Source organism: Nerophis ophidion, linkage group LG16 (genome assembly GCF_033978795.1).
Source record: "Nerophis ophidion isolate RoL-2023_Sa linkage group LG16, RoL_Noph_v1.0, whole genome shotgun sequence".
Classification (NCBI taxonomy): Eukaryota; Metazoa; Chordata; class Actinopteri; order Syngnathiformes; family Syngnathidae; genus Nerophis; species Nerophis ophidion.
In genome coordinates this window covers 36,498,359-36,522,326 of record NC_084626.1, presented here as the reverse complement: position 1 = coordinate 36,522,326, position 23,968 = coordinate 36,498,359, and the positions used below count along the sequence as shown (strand labels likewise).

Below are 23,968 nucleotides of genomic sequence, written 5' to 3'. Positions count from 1 at the left end.
GTCTTGAAGCCATTGAAGCCAGGGAAACAATCCAAGCTGGAATGTTTGGTATATGAGTGAAAATAAAATTTGCTTTTCACTCTAAATTGTCTATGACTGGTCTTCAAACCCGTGGGGCAGAGAGTCCGATGTGATCCAAAATCACAAGCGTGTCCACAGTTCCTCCCGCATCCTCCAATCATTTGTGGCAGCTTTGGGGTACTTTGAAGACTGCCAGCAACTTCCAATTTGTCGACAAACCAGAGCAAGGCTTACTCCAATCAGCAGATGTCCTGTTGTCATAGTTCCGAATAGGTAGATATCTTCACGTCCTCGACTGAAAAGGGTCGCTAGGCACGCGGCCCTCCTTCTTCTCCCAAGAGTCCGTCGTGTGTCCAGCAACAACCGCTTCGTCACGACAAGCAGGTTCCCCCAAACCCAAGATCTTGTCAATTTCGTTGAGGCCAGTTAAATAGTTCCAATGTTGATTTGGAGAACAGTGGAAAAAGAGGCAACAAAAAAAAAAGTTAAGACAAGACACAGAAGCAAGCAGGAGAGATAAGGGAGAGAAAAGGGGAGCGTCCACCCAGGATGAGTGCCAGAGAGAAAGAGAAAGATGTAGAGGTTGATCTCTCTGCACCAAGTCTTCAACCTCCCGTCTGTATCAGATTAATTGTTAGTGATGCGTTCCACTACTGCTGTGTCGTACGCAAACAACAGCTGGGGTGCTTCTCCGAGAAGTCATACATCAGCATAATGAACAGAAGGGGACTCACCACACAACACTGGGGAGAGTCAATACTAAGGTTATGCTATCAGTGATAACATCTACATCCCTTGCATACTCAGATCTTTTCCGCACAGTACACTGCAAAAAGTCAGTGTTCAAAAACAAGAAAAAAAAATACAAAAATGAGAGGTATTTTATTTGGACTAAGCAAAATTATCTGCCGATAGAACAAGAAAATTTGGCTTGTCAAGACTTTCCAAAACAAGTAAAATTAGCTAACGTCAATGAACCCCCAAATACCTTAAAATAAGTATACCGTATTTCCTTGAATTGCCGCAGGGCATATAGTATGCACCTGCCTTGAATTACTGCCGGGTCAAACTCACTTCGCAAAATAATTAGCGCATGCTTAGTATTACTGCCTGGTCAAACTCGTGACGTCATGAGTGACACTTCCCCTGTCATCATTTTCAAAATGAAGGATGGCTGATTTCAATACCGTTAACTTGAAATCGCATAAAGGGAAGAAGATTAAGAGCTATTCAGTAGGATTTAAGGTCCAAGCTTACATCACACTCAAATTTTTACTGCATGCCTTTGGTAAGTGCCTGAGTGAGAAGAGGTTTTAAAATAATTAGCACGTCTACTTTTACCGCATGCCTTCGGTAAGCGCAGGAGTGAGAAGAGGTTTTAGATTCATTAGCGCATACTTACTTTTACCGCATGCCTTTGGTAAGCGCAGGAGTGGGAAGAGGTTTTAAATTAATTAGCGCCCCGGCGGCAATTCAAGGAAATACGGTATTCTCACTAACAACAAGTACACTTTTCTTGGTAGAAAAACAAATGAGACCTTTTTGCTCAATATGTTGAAAAATATTCTTAAATTGAGTAAATGCTAGTGCAATTATCTTGACATAATGATATGCGCTCTGCATCATGATTTTTTTTTTTCATGCTTGAAGAAAGAAATTACTTTTAAAAAAAAGTAGTTTTATACTTGTGAGTGTTGATGACACAGCTTTGCAACTGTTGATATTCTAGTTTCAAGCATGTTTTGATCAATATAGGTCATAAAATCTCAGCAAAAAGCTGTAATACCTTACTGAGATCATCTAGGACAGGGGTCGGCAACCTTTACCACTCAAAGAGCCATTTCAACCCGTTTCACAAAATGAGGAAGACAACGGGAGCCGCAACTATTCTCATGAATATCTGCTGGTGATCACCCAGATGACAAGAATAAGGGCATGCTATGAAGCCATTGCCTTAAACACCTTCTACAACATGTACAAACTGCTTGCCAGTCCAGCAACATGTACTGAGAGGCTTCCGCAGATGCACGCACATGACTGGAAGGCATACTGGGTGACAGAGTACACTGACGGTTGTGATATAAACAACTTTAACACTCCTACTAATATGCGCCACATTGTGAACCCACACAAAAAAAGAATGACAAACACATTTCGGGAGAAAATCCTCACAGTAACACAACATAAACGCAACACAAGAAATACCCAAAATCCTTTGCATCCATGACACATCCTGACTATGTTACACACCCCGCGAGCACCAAACCCCGCCCACCTCAAGTAACGCATTAAAATGTGTAATGCGTTACTATGGTAGTGTTGCTGACGTTTGTGGACAAACGCAGCTCTTTAGCACTAAAGCTACAGACACACAAAACGGGGTTGTGAATGTCTCTTTGTGTGGTGGGTTCTCCTCAGGCCAACAGATCTTCTGGAGCCCGGGATACAGGTTTGAGCAAGACTTTTATTTGCATATACATAAGGGCGCATGACTTTACAGTCAGGCGTGTCCGTGCTTCCTCTCTGCTTCTGCTCCCAGCCGCGCGCCCCCTCATGGTTTTGGGCACCTGCTGATAAAGGCGACAGGTGATTAGATAACCAGTCCCAACCTGGCAATCTACTCACCGGCCAGCTGTACATCGAAGCCGAGCCATACACACTCCCTTCCCGAAAGAGGCGCACCGACCGCGCCCCCCTCCACTGGGGTTTTCCCAGTCGGGCTTACTAAAAGCACTTTTTGACCGTCTAAATTCCAGAACCAGGAGTACATTTTGGACAACACACTTCTAATAGCCTACAAAATTTGTTCAATACAATTTCTAAATTGTCTGAAAATGAAGACCAAGCCAGGTAAAACAGTCAGTGTCTTGTGTTTTGCAGGTCAAGGATCTTCCCACCTTTAAGGATGTTGACTTCATGAACAACATGCAGAAGATTTATGTGTCTGATGAGCAGAAGGAGAGCATCATGGACAAGCTGAGTAGAGATATTGAGGTAAGAAAGATACTGATATTTAGTTTTTGCTAACTGCAAAAATTCTAAGCGAGATTAAATATTGGAAATCAGTTATATGCACTGATCTTCATAGCAGGGGAGGCATTAATACCTTGAGGTTTTTTTGTTGTTGTTTTTTTTAAACTTAAATTGATATGCTCTAAGCACTTACAGGTGCTCATTAAGATAAGACAAAGAGTTTTATTTTTTTAATCAAATACTTCATCTCCATTTTGTCTGAAAGTCCAGTTCAGAGAAGTATTTGATCACAGATGTATAATTCTCCATATTGGCAGCTGCATTCATTTATTCATTCATTCATTCCTACAGCACTCATTTCAAACTCAAAGCCCGGGGGCAAGATCCGGCCTGACACGTCATTTAAGGTGGCCCGCGAAAGCTTGGGAACTACGTAGATACTTCATATTTTTTAAAAATGTTTTCATGGTTTCCATTTTGACAGGAAATAATGTATATAATACATGAAATTTCATGTTTTAAACTCTGACATGTACATACATATATATCTATATATATATATATACACATACATACATACATACAAATTATTATTGTGAATCTTTGGCACTTCGCCATTCGATTCCAAAACTCGGGGTGAGGATTTGATTCATAATCGATACTGGATTCCACACGATTCTCGATTCAAACTTATTTTTGTATTGTATTATTTGGTATAATAATAAAAACACCTTAGCAAAACAGTTTACAGGTCACAACACCTCCTTTTGGTTGCTGACATATGACAGATACGTATGTGCACCAAGTAAGCATTGAAATGGCCTAAACATTATTTTGTTTTTAATTAATTTGTCCAAAAAATAAAATCAGGTTTTGAATATGATAAAACTAATTCCTAATGATTATACACTGCATGATAGTTTGTAAAAAAATAACAATAAATACTTAAATATCTGCTTGTCACCCAGACTTACAGTTGTCAATACGTGGACTTGGGGGTTGGTTTTTCCGGAATGCAAAGGAAAGTTGGCGCGGGCAAGACGTGAAGGTAGGGACATATTTATTAATTGCTATAAAAAAATGTACAAAACTAAAGGCGCGCACAAAGGCGGAGAACAAACTTGGCTTTGAAAACAATAACTAGCACTTGGGAAAAAAACTATGAACATGAAACAAATAAACACTTACTATGACAAGAATAAACAAAATTTACGTGGCCTGGCAAGGAGCAAAACTATGGACAGTATGAGCAACAGAGGCATGAAGTGAACAGAGGTAAGATCGCCAGGCTGACTTCCTGGCAACTTTCGGTTTATATAACAGACATGATTAGTGAAAACAGGTGCGGACTCCAAATGTGACACAGGTGAAACTAATGGTTGCTATGGTGACAAAACAAGAGTGAACAAGCAGGAACTGAGTGTCCAAAAAACAAACAGCACATGGCCAAACAAAAACATGATAGTTGTGGTCAAAATTTTACATACACTTGTAAAGAACATAATGTCATTAGTTAGCTTGATAATTTAGTCTGTAAAATGTGTCCTGTGTTCATATGTTTAGGTGTCTAGGACGGAGTAATTGGATTTTAATTTTTTACCATGGGAAACATTACTACGCTATGTGCCCCAACTTAAGTGTCTCTTAGCTAATCGTTATGCATTAAATTAAAAGCAAACATTTCAGTTAAAAGCATCTCCGTATCTAGAAAGAAATTGAGTGTGAAAGATAGTGCTGAGAAGACGCAGATGATATTCATTGAATGAAAAAAATCTAATCAAAAACTTGACAGAGCCTGTCGCCAACTTGGTGAAGCAATTTGAGTGCATCACTTTCAGTGTACACCACACTGAAGCAGAATAAGTAGATAACGCCAGCAAGAATGTTAAGAAATACTTTTAACATTTATCCATAAAAATATGGAAAAGCTGCTGTTGATGAGTTGGACAGAGAAGCAGCTGGAAGTACAGTGGGGCAAAAAAGTATTTAGTCAGCCACCGATTGTGCAAGTTCTCCCACTTAAAATGATGACAGAGGTCTCTAATTTTCATCATAGGTACACTTCAACTGTGAGAGACAGAATGTGAAAAAAATCCAGGAATTCACATTGTGGGAATTTTAAAGAATTTATTTGTAAATTATGGTGGAAAATAAGTATTTGGTCAACCATTCAAAGCTCTCACTGATGGAAGGAGGTTTTGGCTTAAAATATCACGATACATGGCCCCATTCATTCTTTCCTTAACACGGATCAATCGTCCTGTCCCTTTAGCAGAAAAAAAGCCCCAAAGCATGATGTTTCCACCCCCATGATTCGCAGTAGGTATGGTGTTCTTGGGATGCAACTCAGTATTCTTCTTCCTCCAAACACGACGAGTTGAGTTTATACCAAAAGGTTCTATTTTGGCTCCTCTCTGAGCTGCAACCTTATCGTGGTAGAGGAGTTTGCGTGTCCCAATGATCCTAGGAGCTATGTTGCCCGGAGGCATAAAGCTACCTGTTAGGGTCTCCCAAGGCAAACAGGTTCTAGGTGAGGGATCAGACAAAGAGCAGCTCGAAGACCTTTATGAAGAAGAAAAATCATGGACCCAGATTTCCCTCGCCCGGACGCGGGTCACCGGGGCCCCCCTCAGGAGCCAGGCCCGGAGGTGGGGCACGATGGCGAGCGCCTGGTGGCCGGGCCTGTTCCCATGGGGCCCGGCCGGGCACAGCCCGAAGAGGCAACGTGGGTCACCCCTCCAATGGGCTCACCACCCATAGCAGGGGCCATAGAGGTCGGGTGCAATGTGAGCTGGGCGGCAGCCGAAGGCAGGGCACTTGGCGGTCCGATCCTGGGCTACAGAAGCTAGCTCTTGGGACGTGGAACGTCACGTCACTGGGGGGGAAAAGAGCCTGAGCTAGTGCGCGAAGTCGAAAAAATTCCGGCTGGATATAGTCGGACTCACTTCGACGCACAGCAAGGGGTCTGGAACCACTTCTCTCGAGAGGGATTGGACCCTCTTCCACTCTGGCGTTGCCGGCAGTGAGAGGCGACGGGCTGGGGTGGCAATTCTTGTTTCCCCCCGGCTCAAAGCCTGTCCGTTGGAGTTCAACCCGGTGGACGAAAGGGTAGCCTCCCTCCGCCTTCGGGTGGGGGGACGGGTCCTGACTGTTGTTTGTGCTTATGCACCAAACAGCAGTTCAGAGTACCCACCCTTTTTGGGAACACTCGAGGGAGTACTGGAAAGTGCTCCCCCTTAAGGCTCTGGATGCTGTGGGGCTGTCTTGGTTGACAAGACTTTGCAGCATCGCGTGGACATCGGGGGCGGTACCTCTGGATTGGCAGACCGGGGTGGTGGTTCCTCTCTTTAAGAAGGGGGACCGGAGGGTGTGTTCCAACTATCGTGGGATCACACTCCTCAGCCTTCCCGGTAAGGTTTATTCAGGTGTACTGGAGAGGAGGCTACGTTGGATAGTCGAACCTCGGATTCAGGAGGAACAGTGTGGTTTTCGTCCTGGTCGTGGAACTGTGGACCAGCTCTATACTCTCCGCAGGGTTCTTAAGGGTGCATGGGAGTTTGCCCAACCAGTCTACATGTGCTTTGTGGACTTGGAGAAGGCATTCTACCGTGTCCCTCGGGAAGTCCTGTGGGGAGTGCTCAGAGAGTATGGGGCATCGGACTGTCTTATTGTGGCGGTCCGCTCCCTGTACGATCAGTGCCAGAGCTTGGTCCGCATTGCCGGCAGTAAGTCGAACACATTTCCAGTGAGGGTTGGACTCCGCCAAGGCTGTCCTTTGTCACCGATTCTGTTCATAACTTTTATGGACAGAATTTCTAGGCGCAGTCAAGGCGTTGAGGGGTTCCGGTTTGGTAACCGCAGGATTAGGTCTCTGCTTTTTGCAGATGATGTGGTCCTGATGGCTTCATATGACCGGGATCTTCAGCTCTCGCTGGATCGGTTCGCAGCCGAGTGTGAAGCGACCGGAATGAGAATCAGCACCTCCAAGTCAGAGTCCATGGTTCTTGCCCGGAAAAGGGTGGAATGCCATCTCCGGGTTGGGGAGGAGACCCTGCCCCAAGTGGAGGAGATCAAGTACCTAGGAGTCTTGTTCACGAGTGAGGGAAGAGTGGATCGTGAGATCGACAGGCGGATCGGTGCGGCGTCTTCAGTAATGTGGACGTTGTACCGATCCGTTGTGGTGAAGAAAGAGCTGAGCCGGAAGGCAAAGCTCTCAATTTTCCGGTCGATCTACGTTCCCATCCTCACCTATGGTCATGAGCTTTGGGTCATGACCGAAAGGATAAGATCACGGGTACAAGCGGCCGAAATGAGTTTCCTCCGCCGTGTGGCGGGGCTCTCCCTTAGAGATAGGGTGAGAAGCTCTGCCATCCGGGAGGAGCTCAAAGTAAAGCCGCTGCTCCTTCACATCGAGAGGAGCCAGATGAGGTGGTTCGGGCATCTGGTCAGGATGCCACCCGAACGCCTCCCTAGGGAGGTGTTTAGGGCACGTCCAACCGGTAGGAGGCCACGGGGAAGACCCAGGACACGTTGGGAAGACTATGTCTCCCGGCTGGCCTGGGAACGCCTCGGGATCCCCCGGGAAGAGCTAGACGAAGTGGCTGGGGAGAGGGAAGTCTGGGTTTCCCTGCTTAGGCTGTTGCCCCCGCGACCCGACCTCGGATAAGCGGAAGATGATGGATGATGGCTGGGTTCTATTTTGGTTTCATCTGACCACATGACATTCTCCCAATCCTCTGCTGTATCATCCATATATCCATTTTGGTATAAACTCAACTCGTCATGTTTGGAGGAAGAAGAACACTGAGTTGCACCCCAAGAACACCAGACCTACTGTGAAGCATGGGGGTTGGAAACATCATGCTTTGGGGCTGTTTTTCTGCTAAGGGGACAGGACAATTGATCCGTGTTAAGGAAAGAATGAATGGGGCTCAAGTATCGTGAGACTTTGAGCCAAAACCTCCTTCCATCAGTGAGAGCATTAATAGGTTGACCAAATACTTATTTTCCACCATAATTTACAAATAAATTATTTAAAATTCCTACAATGTGAATTGAATTCCTGGATTCTTTTTCACATTCTGTCCCTCACAGTTGAAGTGTACCTATGATGAAAATTACAGACCTCTGTCATCATTTTAAGTGGGAGAACTTGCACAATCGGTGGCTGACTAAATACTTTTTTGCCCCACTGTAGATAATGTTGAAGTCTCTAAAGTAAATGCTGTGCATTATTAAAGTACTTTGTAAAACTTCTGTAATTGTAAGTAGCACATTCTATTGTATTGTTTTTGAAGAATATTTCATATCTTAAAGTTTGTTTCTTATTTAAAAAAGCATGTTAGGTGTTTAATTTTTTTTGTGGCGGCAAACCCCAATTGAATAGATTTCATGGAATTCAGTTCATTTCTTTGGGTGAGTTAAGAACTCAGTTACTAGAACAATTATTCTCAACAAAAGAGGAGAACTATAACCTTAGAGAAAAATGTAACTGAAAACATTGTATGCACGTACAACACTTAAGACCTTTACTATATCAGTATCCATCCATTTTCTACCGCTTATTCCCTTTGGGGTCGCGGGGCAGTATGTGGAATTAAATTATGGAATGGGTTAAGCCACGGGTGTCAAACTTATTTTAGATCGGGGGCACCATGGAGAAAAATCTACTCCCAAGTGGGCCGGACTGGTAAAATCACAGCACGATAACTTAAAAATAAACTTCAGATCGTTTTCTCTGTTCAAAAAAAGAACAAGCACATTGTGAAAATGTACAAATCATAATGTTGTTGGGTTTTTTTTTACACTTACTAATAGAATTCTTGTGACGTCTTGGTGGCATTGTGGTGGTGCAGCGAAGATGGACACAGCGTGAGGTAGGAACAATAATTTATTTATACTAACTAAAACAGACTAAGAACCAAAAACACTTGCTCGAAGGCACTAACAAACAAAACAGAAAGCGCTAGCATGAGCTAGGGACAAACAACTGAAATAGCATGGAAGCTAATGTACACGAAGGTAGTTACCACAATGCTGGAAAGAGCGCCGTCAACTGTAGTGTGAAGCAAACAAGAGTCCAAGAAAGAATGTCAAACAAAGGCGGTCTTAAATAGGGAGATAACTAATCACAGGCAGGTGCGCGTGATGAAACGAGACACTAAATAGGTAACTATGACAAAGGAACAAAACCAAGAAGTGCCACAAAGAACTGAGGAAGACAAATACTAGACAGAATGTGATAACAAACAGAACCAAAACCAGAATACACCACAATCCAAGACGTGGATCATGACAATTCTACCTTTATCTGTCGTTATTTATACTTTCTGTTGTTCATTTTCAATCTATTTAGGTTAAAAAATATATCAAAATCAAATTACGGGATGTTATTTATGTAGTTTGCTCATTTTTCTCGACTGGTGCACTAACATCATGTGGTTATTTTTTTTTTTTTTTACATATGTAGCATCATCTACAAAAATAGAAATAATTGCTATTGCAACATCTAGTGGACTAATTTAGAACAGCAGTTTCTGTCTTTCAAAAATTTCGGCTCATTTTTCCATCCATCCATTTACTACCGCTTATTCCCTTTCGGGGTCGCGGGGGGCGCTGCCGCTTATCTCAGCTACAATCGGGCGGAAGGCAGGGTACACCCTGGACAAGTCGCCACCCCATCGCAGGGCCAACACAGATAGACAGACAACATTCACACTCACATTTTTACACTAAGCAAACTCATCCGGCGGGCCGGATAAAACCTGTTCGCGGGGCGTACGTTTGTCACCCTAGGTTAAGCAAAGAAATCAAACAATGTACTAATAGGATCCAATTCAAGAAACTCTTGAAACTCAAAGTGTTTAAAAAGTACAAAGAAGAAGAACCATGATAAACTGAATTTATTCCATCCATCCAGTCATTTTCTAGATTATCTTATTTATCTCATCATATGAAATGTAACCCATTTATTATTTATTTCTAATGTTCTTACTCATGGAGTATATTGTGAATAAATTGAGAAGAGTAAGTGCACAAAAATGATATCAACTGTTATGTAAAAGAAAAGGGGTAAGAGTAAATAAGCTATGCTTCTTCCTACTCCTTTTCGAACATGTTGAATAGAGGAACTGGAAATTGTGATGTATCATGTTGTATGCATGCATGTTCCAAATAAACTCAAAACTCAACTACTGTACGTCCCTCATCACTGTCTTTGCCATTTGCGACGATCCAAATGTGGTCTCGTTCCGCAGTTCCTGGCGCGTATGAGAATCATGGACTACAGCCTTCTGCTGGGCATCCATGATGTGCAGCGAGCCGAGAAGGAGGAGGAGGACATGGGGACGGAGTCGTCCGGCGCTGAAGAAGAGCCGGACGAAATCGTCTCAGCTGTTGCTCCCATGAGCTCCACCTTCCCTGCAGGCATCGCTGGATACATGAGCTCCTTCAAAGCCATGGGTCCCGGGGAGTTTGACCCTCATGTGGACGTCTACGCCGTAGAGAGCGCTGTAGGTGAGTTCTATAAGGAAGATGTTGAACGATAAAAACCCTGACACGGCCTCTCATGTAGGTGCACCACAGAGGGAAGTGTACTTCATGGGTCTGATTGACGTTCTCACGCAGTACGACACCAAGAAGAAAGCTGCTCATGCTGCCAAGGCTGTCAAACATGGGGTGAGAGTCAGTGTGCAACTTATTCATGTACTGACAGGTGTAGTGTGGTCCAGATACCAATATTTTGGTACCGGTGCCGAAATTATTTCGATACTTTTCGGTACTTTTGTAGATAAAGGTAACCACAAAAAATTGCGTTATTGGCTTTACTGTAACAAAAAATCTTACACAGCGGTTAGTGCATCTGCCTCACAATACAAAGGTCCTGAGTAGTCCTGGGTTCAATCCCGGGCTCGGGATCTTTCTGTGGGGAGTTTGCATGTTCTCCCCGTGACTGCGGCTTCTCCCACCCCCAAAAACATGCACCTGGGGATAGGTTGATTGGCAACAAAAAAGGGACAAGCGGTAGGAAATGGATGGATGGATGGATCTTAAAGGCCTACTGAAACCCACTACTACCGGCCACGCAGTCTCATAGTTTATATATCAATGACGAAATATTAACATTGCAACACATGCCATGCAATTTTAAATTTTGCGCCGAACTATCCTTAGATTAGGTTAGATTAGAAAGTACTTTATTCATTCCGTCAGGAGAGTTCCTTCAGGACAATTCAAATTTTCAGCACAATCCCTTTTAAGATCAGACAAACATAAAATGGAGACAGAACAGGATAGCTGACGGGTCTGCCGGCTTCCAGCGCCCCTTACAAAAAAGATGAGATACAGGTAAACAAGGGGGGGGGGGGGATGGGAGAAAAAAAATAGAAGATTAAAATAACATTAAAAAATCGGTCTTAGCCTGGGCCCTGGAGAGGGGGTGCAGACTGAGGCCAAGGGAAAAAAAGAACTCATAGCCATAGTACACATTCCTCTTACATATGTGTAAGAGGGAAACATCAAACATCAAAGAACACAGAGGACATTAAGACATTAAAGCAGCAGATACAACCAGACACTTCCACATACAGCTATGAATAAAAAGTGAAGTGAATTATATTTACTGCGATGAGGTGGCGACTTGTCCAGGGTGTACACCGCCTTCCGCCCGATTGTAGCTGAGATAGGCGCCAGCGCCCCCCGTGACCCCAAAAGGGAATAAGCGGTAGAAAATGGATGGATGGATGGATGGATAGCACTTTTCTCTAGTGACTCAAAGCGCTTTACATAGTGAAACCTAATATCTAAGTTACATTTAAACCAGTGTGGGTGGCACTGGGAGCAGGTGGGTAAAGTGTCTTGCCCAAGGACACAACGGCAGTGACTAGGATGGCGGAAGCGGGAATCGAACCTACAACCCTTAAGTTGCTGGCACGGCCACTCTACCAACCGAGCTATACCGCCCCAAAAAGTAAAAGAAACATATACACTGTGGTGGCCTCTGCGGTGTTCCACGCCATCGTCCGCTGGGGAGGAGGGAGCATGGCCAGAGACAGGAGCAGACCCAACAAAGCAACCAAGACAGCCGATTCCACTCTCGGCCAGTGTCCAGTCCGAATGGATGAGCGAGGATGAGCAAGGTGACTGAGGTGTCCTGCTAAAACGTCGCGGTATGATGACGCACGCGTGCACTTGACGTCACGGATTGTAGAGGACATTTTGTTCCAGCACCGATCCCAGCTATAAGTCGTCTGTTTTAATCGCATATTCCACAGTATTCTGGACGTCTGTTTTGCTGATCCTTTTGCAATTTGTTCAATGAATAATGGAGACGTCAAAGAAGAAAGCTGTAGGTGGGAAGCGGTGTATTTCGGCCGCCTTTGGCAACACAAACACAGCCGGTGTTTCATTGTTTACATTCCCGAAAGATGACGGTGAAGCTTTACTATGGAACAGATGTCAAGCGAACATGGTTGGATTGGACCAAACACACAAAGTACAGTATATTATGCAGCGATTATTTGAAAGATCGTGTTTTGAAGAGGGTCCCTTGCGAAGGGCAGAGATGGGCATCGCCACCACCCGTTGACTGGTGCTGAAGAAAGGTGCGAGGCCGACCTTCAGGTTGTACAGGTACGACCATATCATCTCACTAAAACACTAGTAACACAATAGGCAGATAAGGGATTTTAGAGAATTATCTTTGTAAATGTGTCTAATAACATCTTAATCCCACCCACTGTATAATCTTTTTTTTTCTTTTTAGTCCTTCACCCTCACTTTCCTCATCCACGAATCTTTCATCCTCGCTAAAATTAATGGGGAAATCGTCGCTTTCTCGGTCCGAATCGCTCTCGCTGCTGGTGGCCATGATTGTAAACAATGTTCAGATGTGAGGAGCTCCACAACCCGTGACGTCACGCGCACATCGTCTGATACTTCCGGTACAGGCAAGGATTTTTTTATTAGCGACCAAAAGTTGCAAACTTTATCATCGATGTTCTCTACTAAATCCTTTCAGCAAAAATATGGCAATATCGCGAAATGATCAAGTATGACACATTGAATGGACCTGCTATCCCCGTTTAAATAAGAAAATCTCATTTCAGTAGGCCTTTAAGGTACATTAAACATATGTTTCTTATTGCAAGTTTGTCCTTAAATAAAATAGTGAACATACAAGACAACTAAACTTTTAGTAGTAAGTAAACAAACAAAGGCTCCTAATGTTACACGTGGTTTGCACAGCTTACTGTGGGGTCGTTCTCCCAGGAAAGCAGACGGACTACTCCGGACAAGGCGTGCAGGTAAAAACATGATTTAATTATCAAAACTCAAAGAGGTACAACAAACAGAAAACAAGGCGAAGGCACAACGTGCTGATCGCACTTGGAGCTAAACTAACACTTAGCATAAACTATGGACAAGGAAAACTTACGTCGACTGAGGCATGAACCAAACAAATCTTACGTGGACCAGGCATGAAGCGAACAATGACGCCAGACAGAGCGGGGCGAGCAACGTCAATAAAAAGCTCCCTGATTAGTGCTCGGCAGCAGGTGAACTGAACAGTAATCAGAGGCTGATGGAAATAATAAGTAATTATGGTAACTAACAAGGGTGCACAAATACAGGAACTAGGGGAGTCCAAACCTAACAGAACATAACAAAAACATGATCCGGACCACGGATCATGACACCTAATTTAGCTGCTGACATATGCAGTAACGTATTGTGTCATTTCTCATTCTATTATTTTGTCAAAATTATTAAGGACAAGTGGTAGAAAATTAATTATTAATATATTTGTTTATTTACTGTTAATATCGGCTTACTTTCTCTCTTATCATGTTCTATCTACACTTCTGTTAAAATGTAATAATCACTTATTCTTCTGTTGTTTGGATGCTTTACATTAGTTTTGGATGATACCACAAATTTGGGTATCAATCAGATACCAAGTCGTTACAGGATCATTCATTGGTCATATTCAAAGACCTCATGTGTCCTGGGACATATTTCCTGAGTTTATTAAACATAATATACATTTTAAAAAAACGAAAAAAGATGCGATGCCAAAAAATATCGACGTAATCATAGTAGTATCGACTAGATACACTACTGTACTTGGTGTCATTACAATGGATGTCAGGTTTAGGCGTTTGTTTACATTTTGACACTGGTTAGGTACACTGTGTAGTGAAGATGTTTAGCTACTCCCCCTCCTGCAGGGATGATACTTGTAAGAAACATACTTTATTTGTTGCCATGGAGGCGAGGATTAGTGATTTAGAAGTAGCTACAACACTGCCAACTAGGGCTGGACTTTAGCCGCTTGGTAGCTAGCCATGTCTTAAAGGGGAACATTATCACCAAACCTATGTAAGCGTCAATATATACCTTGATGTTGAAGAAAAAAGACCATGTATTTTTTTAACCGATTTCCGAACTCTAAATGGGTGAATTTTGGCAAATTAAACACCTTTCTGTTTATCGGTCTTTTAGCGATGACGTCAGAACGTCACGTCACCGAGGTAATACAGCCGCCATTTTCATTTTCACATTACAAACACCGGGTCTCAGCTCTGTTATTTTCCGTTTTTTCGACTATTTTTTTGCAACTTTGGAGACATCATGCCTCATCGGTGTGTTGTCGGAGGGTGTAACAACACTAACAGGGAGGGATTCAAGTTGCACCACTGGCAAGAAATCTGCCGCCAGACCCAACTGAATGTGCCAGAGTGTCTGCACATTTTACCGGCGATGCTAAGACAGACATGGCACAGAGATGTATGGATAACCTGCAGATGCATTTGCAACGATTAAGTCAACGAAATTACAAAGGTGAGTTTTGTTGATGTTGACTTATGTGCTAATCGGACATATTTGGTCGCAGCATGACTGCCAGCTAATCGATGCTAAAATGCTATGCTAATCGATGCTAACATGCTATTTACGCTAGCTGTATGTACATTTGAAACTAGATACCCACATTTAATGCGAAAAAAACACTTACCAATCTACATATTTAAGTTGTTCCAGTGTCACAAGATGCGAAAGTCCTGATCGTTTGGTCTGCACATTTTACCGGCGATGCTAATAAGGCAGCTATGCTATAGGCCACTTCATTAGGTACACCCATGCCATGGCCGAATAACGTCAATAGCTATTCGCTCAATAGCTTCAATTTCTTCCTCAATTTCGTTTTCGCTATCTGCCTCCATACTCCGACCATCTGTTTCAATACATGCGTAATCTGTTGAATCGCTTAAGCCGCTGAAATCCGAGTCTGAATCCGAGCTAATGTCGCTATATCTTGCTGTGGTAACCGCCATGTTGTTTGTATTGGCAGCCCTGTATGACGTCACAGGGAAATGGACAGTCGCATCGGAAATAGCGAAAATCAAGAACTTTAAAGGTTTTTTTAGGGATATTCCGGGAGGTGTAAAATTTTGAAAAAAACTTTGAAAAATAAAACAAGCCACTGGGAACTGATTTTTATTGTTTTTAACCCTTTTGAAAGTGTGATAGTGTTCCCCTTTAAATAATTTCTTCCTGGGGGCGTTTCAGTGTTATAACTTCACCTTTTAAGCCAAAATGCGTCCGTTCTCACTTTTCTAGCTACACACTGTATCTGTTTGTAAGTACTCTGTGATTGTACGCTGCCGAACATGCTCGTCTGCTCGTAAACCAGAAATGACACGACGTGACGACGACGGGGTAATTTCAGAGGCGGTATAGTACCGAATATGATTCATTAGTATCGCGGTACTATACTAATACCGGTATACCATACAACTCCAGACAGATGTGTTGAATCTGTGTGTGTGTGTGTTTGCAGGCGGGAGCAGAAATCTCCACAGTTCACCCAGAGCAGTACGCCAAACGCTTGAGAGAGTTCATCACCAAGATCTTTGCCTGATAGTGCAAACAGGCACCGAGCTTGCACACTCGTGGTGTCACCGTGCACCATATCCTGCTTATTCACATACTACCTTGCCTTTAAAGTCACGGTTCGCTTCACTTCAGGTACACTAAGGGAATACAATTAAAAACATGCTTAGATTTTGTGTGTAAACAGCTTTAAGGATTTAAAAAAACTAAACATTGCAATCATTTATGGTAAATTCTCCCTTAAAGGGGAACTGCACTTTCTGTGGGGAATTTGGCCTATCATTCGCAATCTTTATGTAAGCATCTGTTTTTCTTTTATTATGCATTCTAAGTCGTTAGATACGACACATACAAGCTGGCTAAGAATGCAGCTAATGGGAGTACACTATTCCGCCCTTAAAACCCTCTTAAAACATCCAAAAACTGCTAACATTGCTCAATATACGTCTCATCTCTCCATCCATCCATTCATTTTCTACCGCTTGTCCCTCTCGGGGTTGCTGGAGCCTCTGCCAGCTGCACTTGGGCGCAACTTACATCTCGTGATCTGCATATTAACCAAGTATTAGCGATATTATATACAGTATATAGCTGAGATAGGCTCCAGCACCCCCGCGACCCTGAAAGGGATAACCGGTAGAAAATGGATGGATGGATATATATAATATATTTATATACAAAAAAGTATTTAGTCAGCCACCGATTGTGCAAGTTCTCCCACTTAAAATGATGACAGAGGTCTGTAATTTTCATCATAGGTACACTTCAACTGTGAGAGACAGAATGTAAAAAAAAAATCCAGGAATTCACATACGCGGTCCTCTCCAAGGTTCTCATAGTCATCATCGTCACAGACGTCCCACTGGGTGTGAGTTTTCCTTGCCCTTATGTGGGCCTACCGAGGATGTCGTAGAGGTTTGGGTTGTGGTTTGTGCAGCCCTTTGAGACACTAGTGATTTAGGGCTATATAAGTAAACATTGATTGATTGATTGATTTCCCTTTCCATCCAGTCCAACCGAAACTTATTTTGGACATGTTTATCAATTTCTTTTACTCGTGAAGCGTCCTTTCTCTCGAGAACTGACATGGTTTACATTTGGAAAATGGCGGTAATAACGTCATCATTCATAACAGATGTCCTAAAAGGAACATATTGACCAATCAACTACGGCGTAATAAATATAAGCTACGTCTCAATTACAAAAGATAAAAAATGTTTTCCCCCCGGGATTAAAAAAGACGGAATTCCGACTTTAGACGGAAAAATCACATGCCTGATAATTAAACAAAACATGATCACAAGCGGTATAGCTCGGTTGGTAGAGTGGCCGTGCCAGCAACTTGAGGGTTGCAGGTTCGATCCCCGCTTCAGCCATCCTAGTCACTGCCGTTGTGTCCTTGGGCAAGACACTTTACCCACCTGCTCCCAGTGCCACCCACACTGGTTTAAATGTAAAACTTAGATATTGGGTCTCACTATGTAAAGCACTTTGAGTCACTAGAGAAAAAGGGCTATATAAATATAATTCACTTCACATTCAGACGGAAGGTGGGGTGCACCCTGGACAAGTCGCCACCTCATCGCAGGACCAACACAGATAGACAGACAACACTCACACACTAGGGCCAACAATTATATATCTATTTAGTGTTGCCAATCATCAAACGACATCCTCGACTCACATCCCACACCAGGGCAAGGAAAAACTCAATTCAATGGGATACAACGAGAAACCTCGGAAGGGACCGCAGATGTGGGGACCCCCTCCTCCGCCCGGGGCAATCTTTTCGTTTGCCTTTTCGACTCAATGAAAGAATCATAAAGCTGGAAGCAGCCTCAGCGTGTATCAATAATGACTGTTTTATGAATCATTACATGGGTAAAAAAATACAAAGGAATCAACTTTTACAGCACGGACATGTTACACTTCATCACCGGTCAGTATAGATGAACACAAAACTACAGCACATACAGATGGATGACCCCCTTTTAATGCTACTCTTTAAATCGCCACATGGGCGACGTTCCTCTTTTCCCAATTGGAAAACATTCGTTGCAGTGCTCACTCGGATGGTTAAGTACATTTGAAAACAAACCATTATTGAATCAATAAACAATACTTTTAATCTCTAGGAGTCGCAGCAGTTTAGACGTCCATTAAAGCTGCACCTCGTCGATATATATATATGTCAGTACATTCAGTTGAGACGAAGGCATTTCTCTTGCTTTCAAGGTATTTTACGCACAAATCTTGTACAGCAGGGGTCTCCAAAGGCGCAGCTCGTTTTTGTAAATTGGGATTTTGTAAAAAAAAAGAAGAGGAATTTGTTATTAGATATTGCACTAATTGGCTTTGTGTTCCACAAAGCTAAGGTGGGGATGTTTAGTTGTTGACCTACATTGGGTTGCTTTTAGCATTTATCACGTACAAAACGTATCAAAGTGCCCCCCCCCCCCCCCCCCCCCCCCCTGCATCCTTTAAAGTTTGGACGGCCCTGCTGTACAGTGGTTTATGCCGCGCACAGTGATACAAACATTCAATAGAAATCTGAAGTCTTGAGCTTTTCAAGAGTTCATTATCAAAGGAACACCAAAGCAATAATCTCTTTGTGAGCCACTTTTTGGACACAGAACCACTTACTGTACAAAATGTAATACAACAATGTTGTTGTTTTTGTAGATTCATAGAATTCCATCATCGTATTTCTAGATTTTCTTTAAAACAATCGGGGCACCTTTGAGAAGAACAGACAATATTTACACTCTCTTTGAGTGTGACACACCTCTGAAGTGGCAGATACCGTGAAGAAGGAAGGAATCGATCCCCTGCTGATTTTGAAAGTTGACCCAAGTATTATTGAACCATATGAAAAATACAGAACTTTTATGGTGGAGATTTTAACAAAAAAAAAATGAATGAAAAGTTAGAAAAATAGTTTGTTGTTGATTTAGAAAATATTATGTTAAAGTTAAAGTACCACTGATAGTCACACACACACTAGGTGTGGTGAAATTACCCTCTGCATTTGACCCATCCCCTTGTTCCAGCCCCTGGGAGGTGAGGGGAGCAGTGAGCAGCAGCGGTGGCCGCGCTCGGGAATCATTTTGGTGATTTAACCAATGAAGCAAAGTAATTAATTTAATAAATGAATCCTAATTTCAACTACCATATTTTCCGGAGTATAAGTCGCACCTGCCGAAAATGCAAAATAAGGAAGGAAAAAAAAACATATATAAGTCGCACTGGAGTATAAGTCGCATTTTTGGGGGAAATTTATTTGATAAAACCCAACACCAAGAATAGACATTTGAAAGGCAATTTAAAATAAATAAAGAATAGTGAACAACAGGCTGAATAAGTGTACGTTATATGACGCATAAATAACCAACTGAGAAGGTGCCTGGTAAGTTAACGTAACATATGGTAAGAGTCATTCAAAACACTATAACATATAGAACATGCTATACGTTTACCAAACAATCTGTCACTCCTAATAACTAAATCCTATGAAATCTTATACGTCTAGTCTCTTACGTTAATGAGATAAATAATATTATTTGATATTTTACGGTAATGAGTTAATAATTTCACACATAAGTCGCTCCTGAGTATAAGTCACACCCCCGGCCAAACTACGAGAAAAACTGCGACTTATAGTCCGAAAAATACGGTAGTTATTCGGACAGAAGACACGGTCTATTCCATTCAAACCCCTCCAAGACCATGGACAAGTTGTCAAGACCATTACAGAGAAGCTTGTGTTAGAAAAAAACCACAAGTATTAAATATTAAATAAGCTATGCTTCTTTCTACTCCTTTTAGGACATGATGTAATGAAACAACTGGAAATGTGTGATGCATTACATCAGGGGTCACCAACCTTTTTGAAACCAAGAGCTACTTCTTGGGTACTGATTAATGCGAAGGGCTACCAGTTTGATACACACTTAAATAAATTGCCAGAAATAGCTAATTTGCTCAATTTAACTTTAATGAAAAAAATGTATGTATATAAAAAAATTGGTATTTCTGTCTGTCATTCCGTCGTACATTTTTTTTCCTTTTACGGAAAGTTTTTTTGTAGAGAATAAATGATGAAAAAAAACACTCAATTGAACAGTATAAAAAAGGAGAAAACAGGAAAAAAACGAAAATTAAATTTTGAAACATAGTTTATCTTCAATTTCGAATTTTTGAAATTCAAAATTCTACCGATAAAAAGAAGAGAAAAATTAGGTAATTTGAATCTTTTTGAAAAAAAATTAAAAAAAAGAATTTATGGAACATCATTAGTAATTTTTCCTGATTAAGATTAATTTTAGAATTTTGATGGCATGTTTTGAATAGGTTAAAATCCAATCTGCATTTTGTTAAAATATATAACAAATTGGACCAAGCTACATTTCTAACAAAGACAAATCATTATTTCTTCTAGATTTTCCAGAACAAAAATTTTAAAAGAAATTCAAATAATTTGAAATAAGATTTAAATTTGATTCTAAAGATTTTCTAGATTTGCCAGAATAATTTCTTTTAATTTTAATCATAATAGGTTTGAAGAAATATTTCACAAATATTCTTCGTCGAAAAAACAGAAGCTAAAATGAAGAATCAAATTAAAATGTATTTATTATTCTTTACAATAAAAAAAATAAATTTACTTGAACATTGATTTAAATTGGATGGAATTTAAAAGCTAAAAAGGTATATGTGTTTGAAAATCATTTTTAAGGTTGTATTTTTTTCTCTTAAAATTGTCTTTCTGAAAGTTCTAAGAAGCAAAGTAAAAACAATAAATGAATTTATTTAAACAAGTGAAGACCAAGTCTTTAAATTATTTTCTTGGATTTTCAAATTCTATTTGAGTTTTGTCTCTCTTAGAATCGAAAATGTCGAGCAAAGCGAAACCAACTCTTCTAGTAAATAAATACAATTTTAAAAATAGAGGCAGCTCACTGGTAAGTGCTGCTATTTGAGCTATTTTTAGAACAGGCCAGTGGGCTACTCATCTGGTCCTTACGGGCTACCTGGTGCCCGCGGGCACCGCCTTGGTGACCCCTGCATTACATTGTAATTGTAAATGTATGCATGAATCAAAATCAACGGAACTGAACTAATCGATTGGAGCGGAAAAAATCGGAAAGGGAAGAAAATACTAAAAACCGGTGACGATTTCACTAATAAAACTGCGCGAGACTAATGAATTACAAGACCATCAACAAAAAGCTTAGTGAGAAAGAAACCACAATTGGAATGACACCAAACAATATACCCGTCAATATTTCACCTTGTGGGGTAAAGATGATTGTGAGAAAAAAGAGGGCTCGTATTATTTTCAAAAATGTACATTTAAAAAAAAAAAAATCTGCATCCACACCAGTGGAGTTTAAAATTTTTTGGGGGGGCTGTTCATTCTGGCCAATCAGAAGACTGTATTACAATGTCTCAATAAAGTGATAGACATTAAGATTTTATAAAATCAGCACTCTACGGATCATAAAAAACATATATTTTTTTACTTTTTTAATCTCCCGTGTCTGTTGACAAGCATACTCGTGCGTCTATGGCTGCACAAAATAAAACCGACTAATCATGTTCTGTTGCGACTGTCACACATTTCATAAAACACAAGATAAAATGACAACATTTTAAGGACAAAAAAACTTTTTTAGCATGTGGACAAGAGGCCAAAATGTATTGAAAAATATGTTTTTAATTTCTATAAATATCCGCATTGCACAAACGCCACATTTTTTAAGATGACTCATTGTCCCGGAAATTATTGGGGAGGTGGAGCTCGGTTGGTAGAGCGGCCGTGCTAGCAACTTGAGGGTTCTGGGTTTGATCCCTGCTTCTGCCATCCTACTAACTCTCCCGTCCAAAGGCAAAACCTAGTAACTCACTTCTAGCTGATTTTGAGAAAACAGAGGAAAACCAATCTATCTTGATGCTGTCTTACAAAGATCTACAAAGTCATCAAACGTATAGATGTTTTCTTGAGCTTTCATTTTCTTGCCGATTGAGCCATGGATTGAATCTGCTCTCATGAACGTATGCCCTTTCTCCAGATATTTTATCACAATCTCGGGTGGGCCCCATTCTGCGTTTGCACATTGGGCAAGAGCCGTGTACAGGGTGCAGTTTTTATTTTGACCTCCACAGTTATCTGCCCAAAAGAGTATGCAAGGGGAAGAATCAAGAACAATACATTTAATGAAGGTGCTTGCAACGTCCTGGGCCAATCTTCCAAATATCCCCTCGTGCCATAATATCACATAATCAGGTTGACCGTCGGCCCCCATTCGTGCAAATGTCTCATTAAAGACAATAAGGCCACTGACAAAGACGCTTCGATTGGTCCCTTGAGATACTAGGTTTTTCTGTTGTATCTACGCGGTTATGTGGTAGTAACAGCTTACTTACGGAACGAATTACAATATCGCATACACTAATGTAAAGCATATCACCTAGGAACTCCAAAATTATTATCAGCTCTGTTTTCACCGAAATTGAGTTACTGGGTTTTGCCTTTGGATGGGAGATACTGTTGTTGTGTCTTTGGGCAAGACACTTCACCCGCCTGCTCCCAGTGCCACCCACACTGGCTTATATGTGACTTAGATAATGGGTTTCACTATGTAAAGCGCTATAGAAATATATTTTACTTCACTTATTGCCAATAATAGATATTATTCTGTGACCAAATTAAGCACTTTAGTAATATCCATCCATCCATCCATTTTCTACCGCTTATTCCCTTTCGGGGTCGCGGGGGGGGGGGGGGGGGGGGCGCTGGCGCCTATCTCAGCTACAATCGGGCGGAAGGCGGGGTACACCCTGGACAAGTCACTTTAGTAATACTTAATAATAATAACAGTACTTTCCAACGCAATGCATTTTCACTTTTTTTTTTTAAATTGTAAATGGTATTTGAACAACTTTTATTTACCCTAAAAAAGGTGAACAGACAAAAAACTAAATGGAGTCTCAATCTCTGTTAGCAAAAATTACACTTCTATGAAGGGCAATTTTTTTTCCTCAGTGGGAAAAACTGGGTCAAGCGTGTATTTTATTTATTTGCTGCTGTCGTTGTTTTTGGTTTTTCATTTGGCGTTTCAATCCTATTTGTGTTACCTCGCGGTGCTTTTCACAATCAAGTCACGACTAGAGAGGTTCTCCGTGTGCGGAGGCTAGCAGTACCGCCACAGAGACAAAGATTGTGGATGACTAAGGAAAGTATTCACCCAGTTCATTTAATTCTACTATGCAATAAACACACTCAGGTGCTGAAAGCGATGCACAAAGTGAACCTCCTTGTCCCCTTTTTGGAAGTATTAGACTAAGAAAAACACACACAAACATTGCAATCTATCGATGACAGCAAACTTATCGAATTAATTTTCATTTGTCGTTTTATTAATTGATTTATTGACCTAGCCAGGGGTGTCAAACTCATTTTAGCTCAGGAGCCGCATGGAGGGAAATCTTCAGATAGTTTTCTTTGTCTTACTTTGGCCAAAAATAGGGCAAACCCATTCCGAAAATATGACAGTAAAAATATAGAAAAAAATACCAGCAGCAGTAGAGTTTAGATGAAGTGAATTATATTTATATAGCGCTTTTCTCAAGTGACTCAAAGCACTTGACATTGTGAAAATCATTATCTGAGTTACATTTAAACCAGTGTGGGTGGCGCTGGGAGCAGGTGGGTAACGTGTTTTGCCCAAGGTCATAACGGTAGTAACCAGGATGGCAGAAGCAGGGATCGAACCCGGAACCCCCAAATCACTCTACCAACCGAGCCATACCGCCCGGGTACTTAAAGTGCCCTCTTTGGGGATTGTAATAGAGATCCATCTGGATTCAGGAACTTAATTCTAAACATTTCTTCACAAAAAAATAAATCTTTAACATCAATAATTATGGAACATGTCCACAAAAAAATCTAGCTGTCAACACTGAATATTGCATTGTTGCATTTCTTTTCACATTCATATTTTATTGAAGTATTATTCAATAAAAATATTTATAAAGGATCCATAAAGGAAAGAAGAAAAATTAATGTTTATAACTGAATACA

General features: G+C 41.4%; 2 protein-coding genes across 2 annotated transcripts in view; one reads left to right on the top strand and one right to left on the bottom strand.

Moving 5' to 3' along the window:
- LOC133535342 (phosphatidylinositol 5-phosphate 4-kinase type-2 gamma-like) overlaps positions 1–16,056 on the top strand; it is a 49,895-nt gene extending 33,839 nt beyond the window's left edge. The window contains exons 7-10 of the mRNA XM_061875065.1: positions 2,902–3,015; positions 10,251–10,509; positions 10,568–10,671; positions 15,833–16,056. Of these exons, the coding sequence (XP_061731049.1) occupies positions 2,902–3,015; positions 10,251–10,509; positions 10,568–10,671; positions 15,833–15,913 (558 nt within the window). The 3' untranslated portion in view covers positions 15,914–16,056. The remainder of the gene's footprint in view (positions 1–2,901; positions 3,016–10,250; positions 10,510–10,567; positions 10,672–15,832) is intronic.
- Positions 16,057–18,344: 2,288 nt separating this feature from the next.
- LOC133535341 (arf-GAP with GTPase, ANK repeat and PH domain-containing protein 1-like) overlaps positions 18,345–23,968 on the bottom strand; it is a 71,180-nt gene continuing 65,556 nt past the window's right edge. Inside the window, exon 19 of the mRNA XM_061875064.1 lies at positions 18,345–23,968. This exon is cut by the window's right edge and continues 1,509 nt beyond it. The gene's annotated coding sequence lies outside the window, so the exon portion shown is untranslated.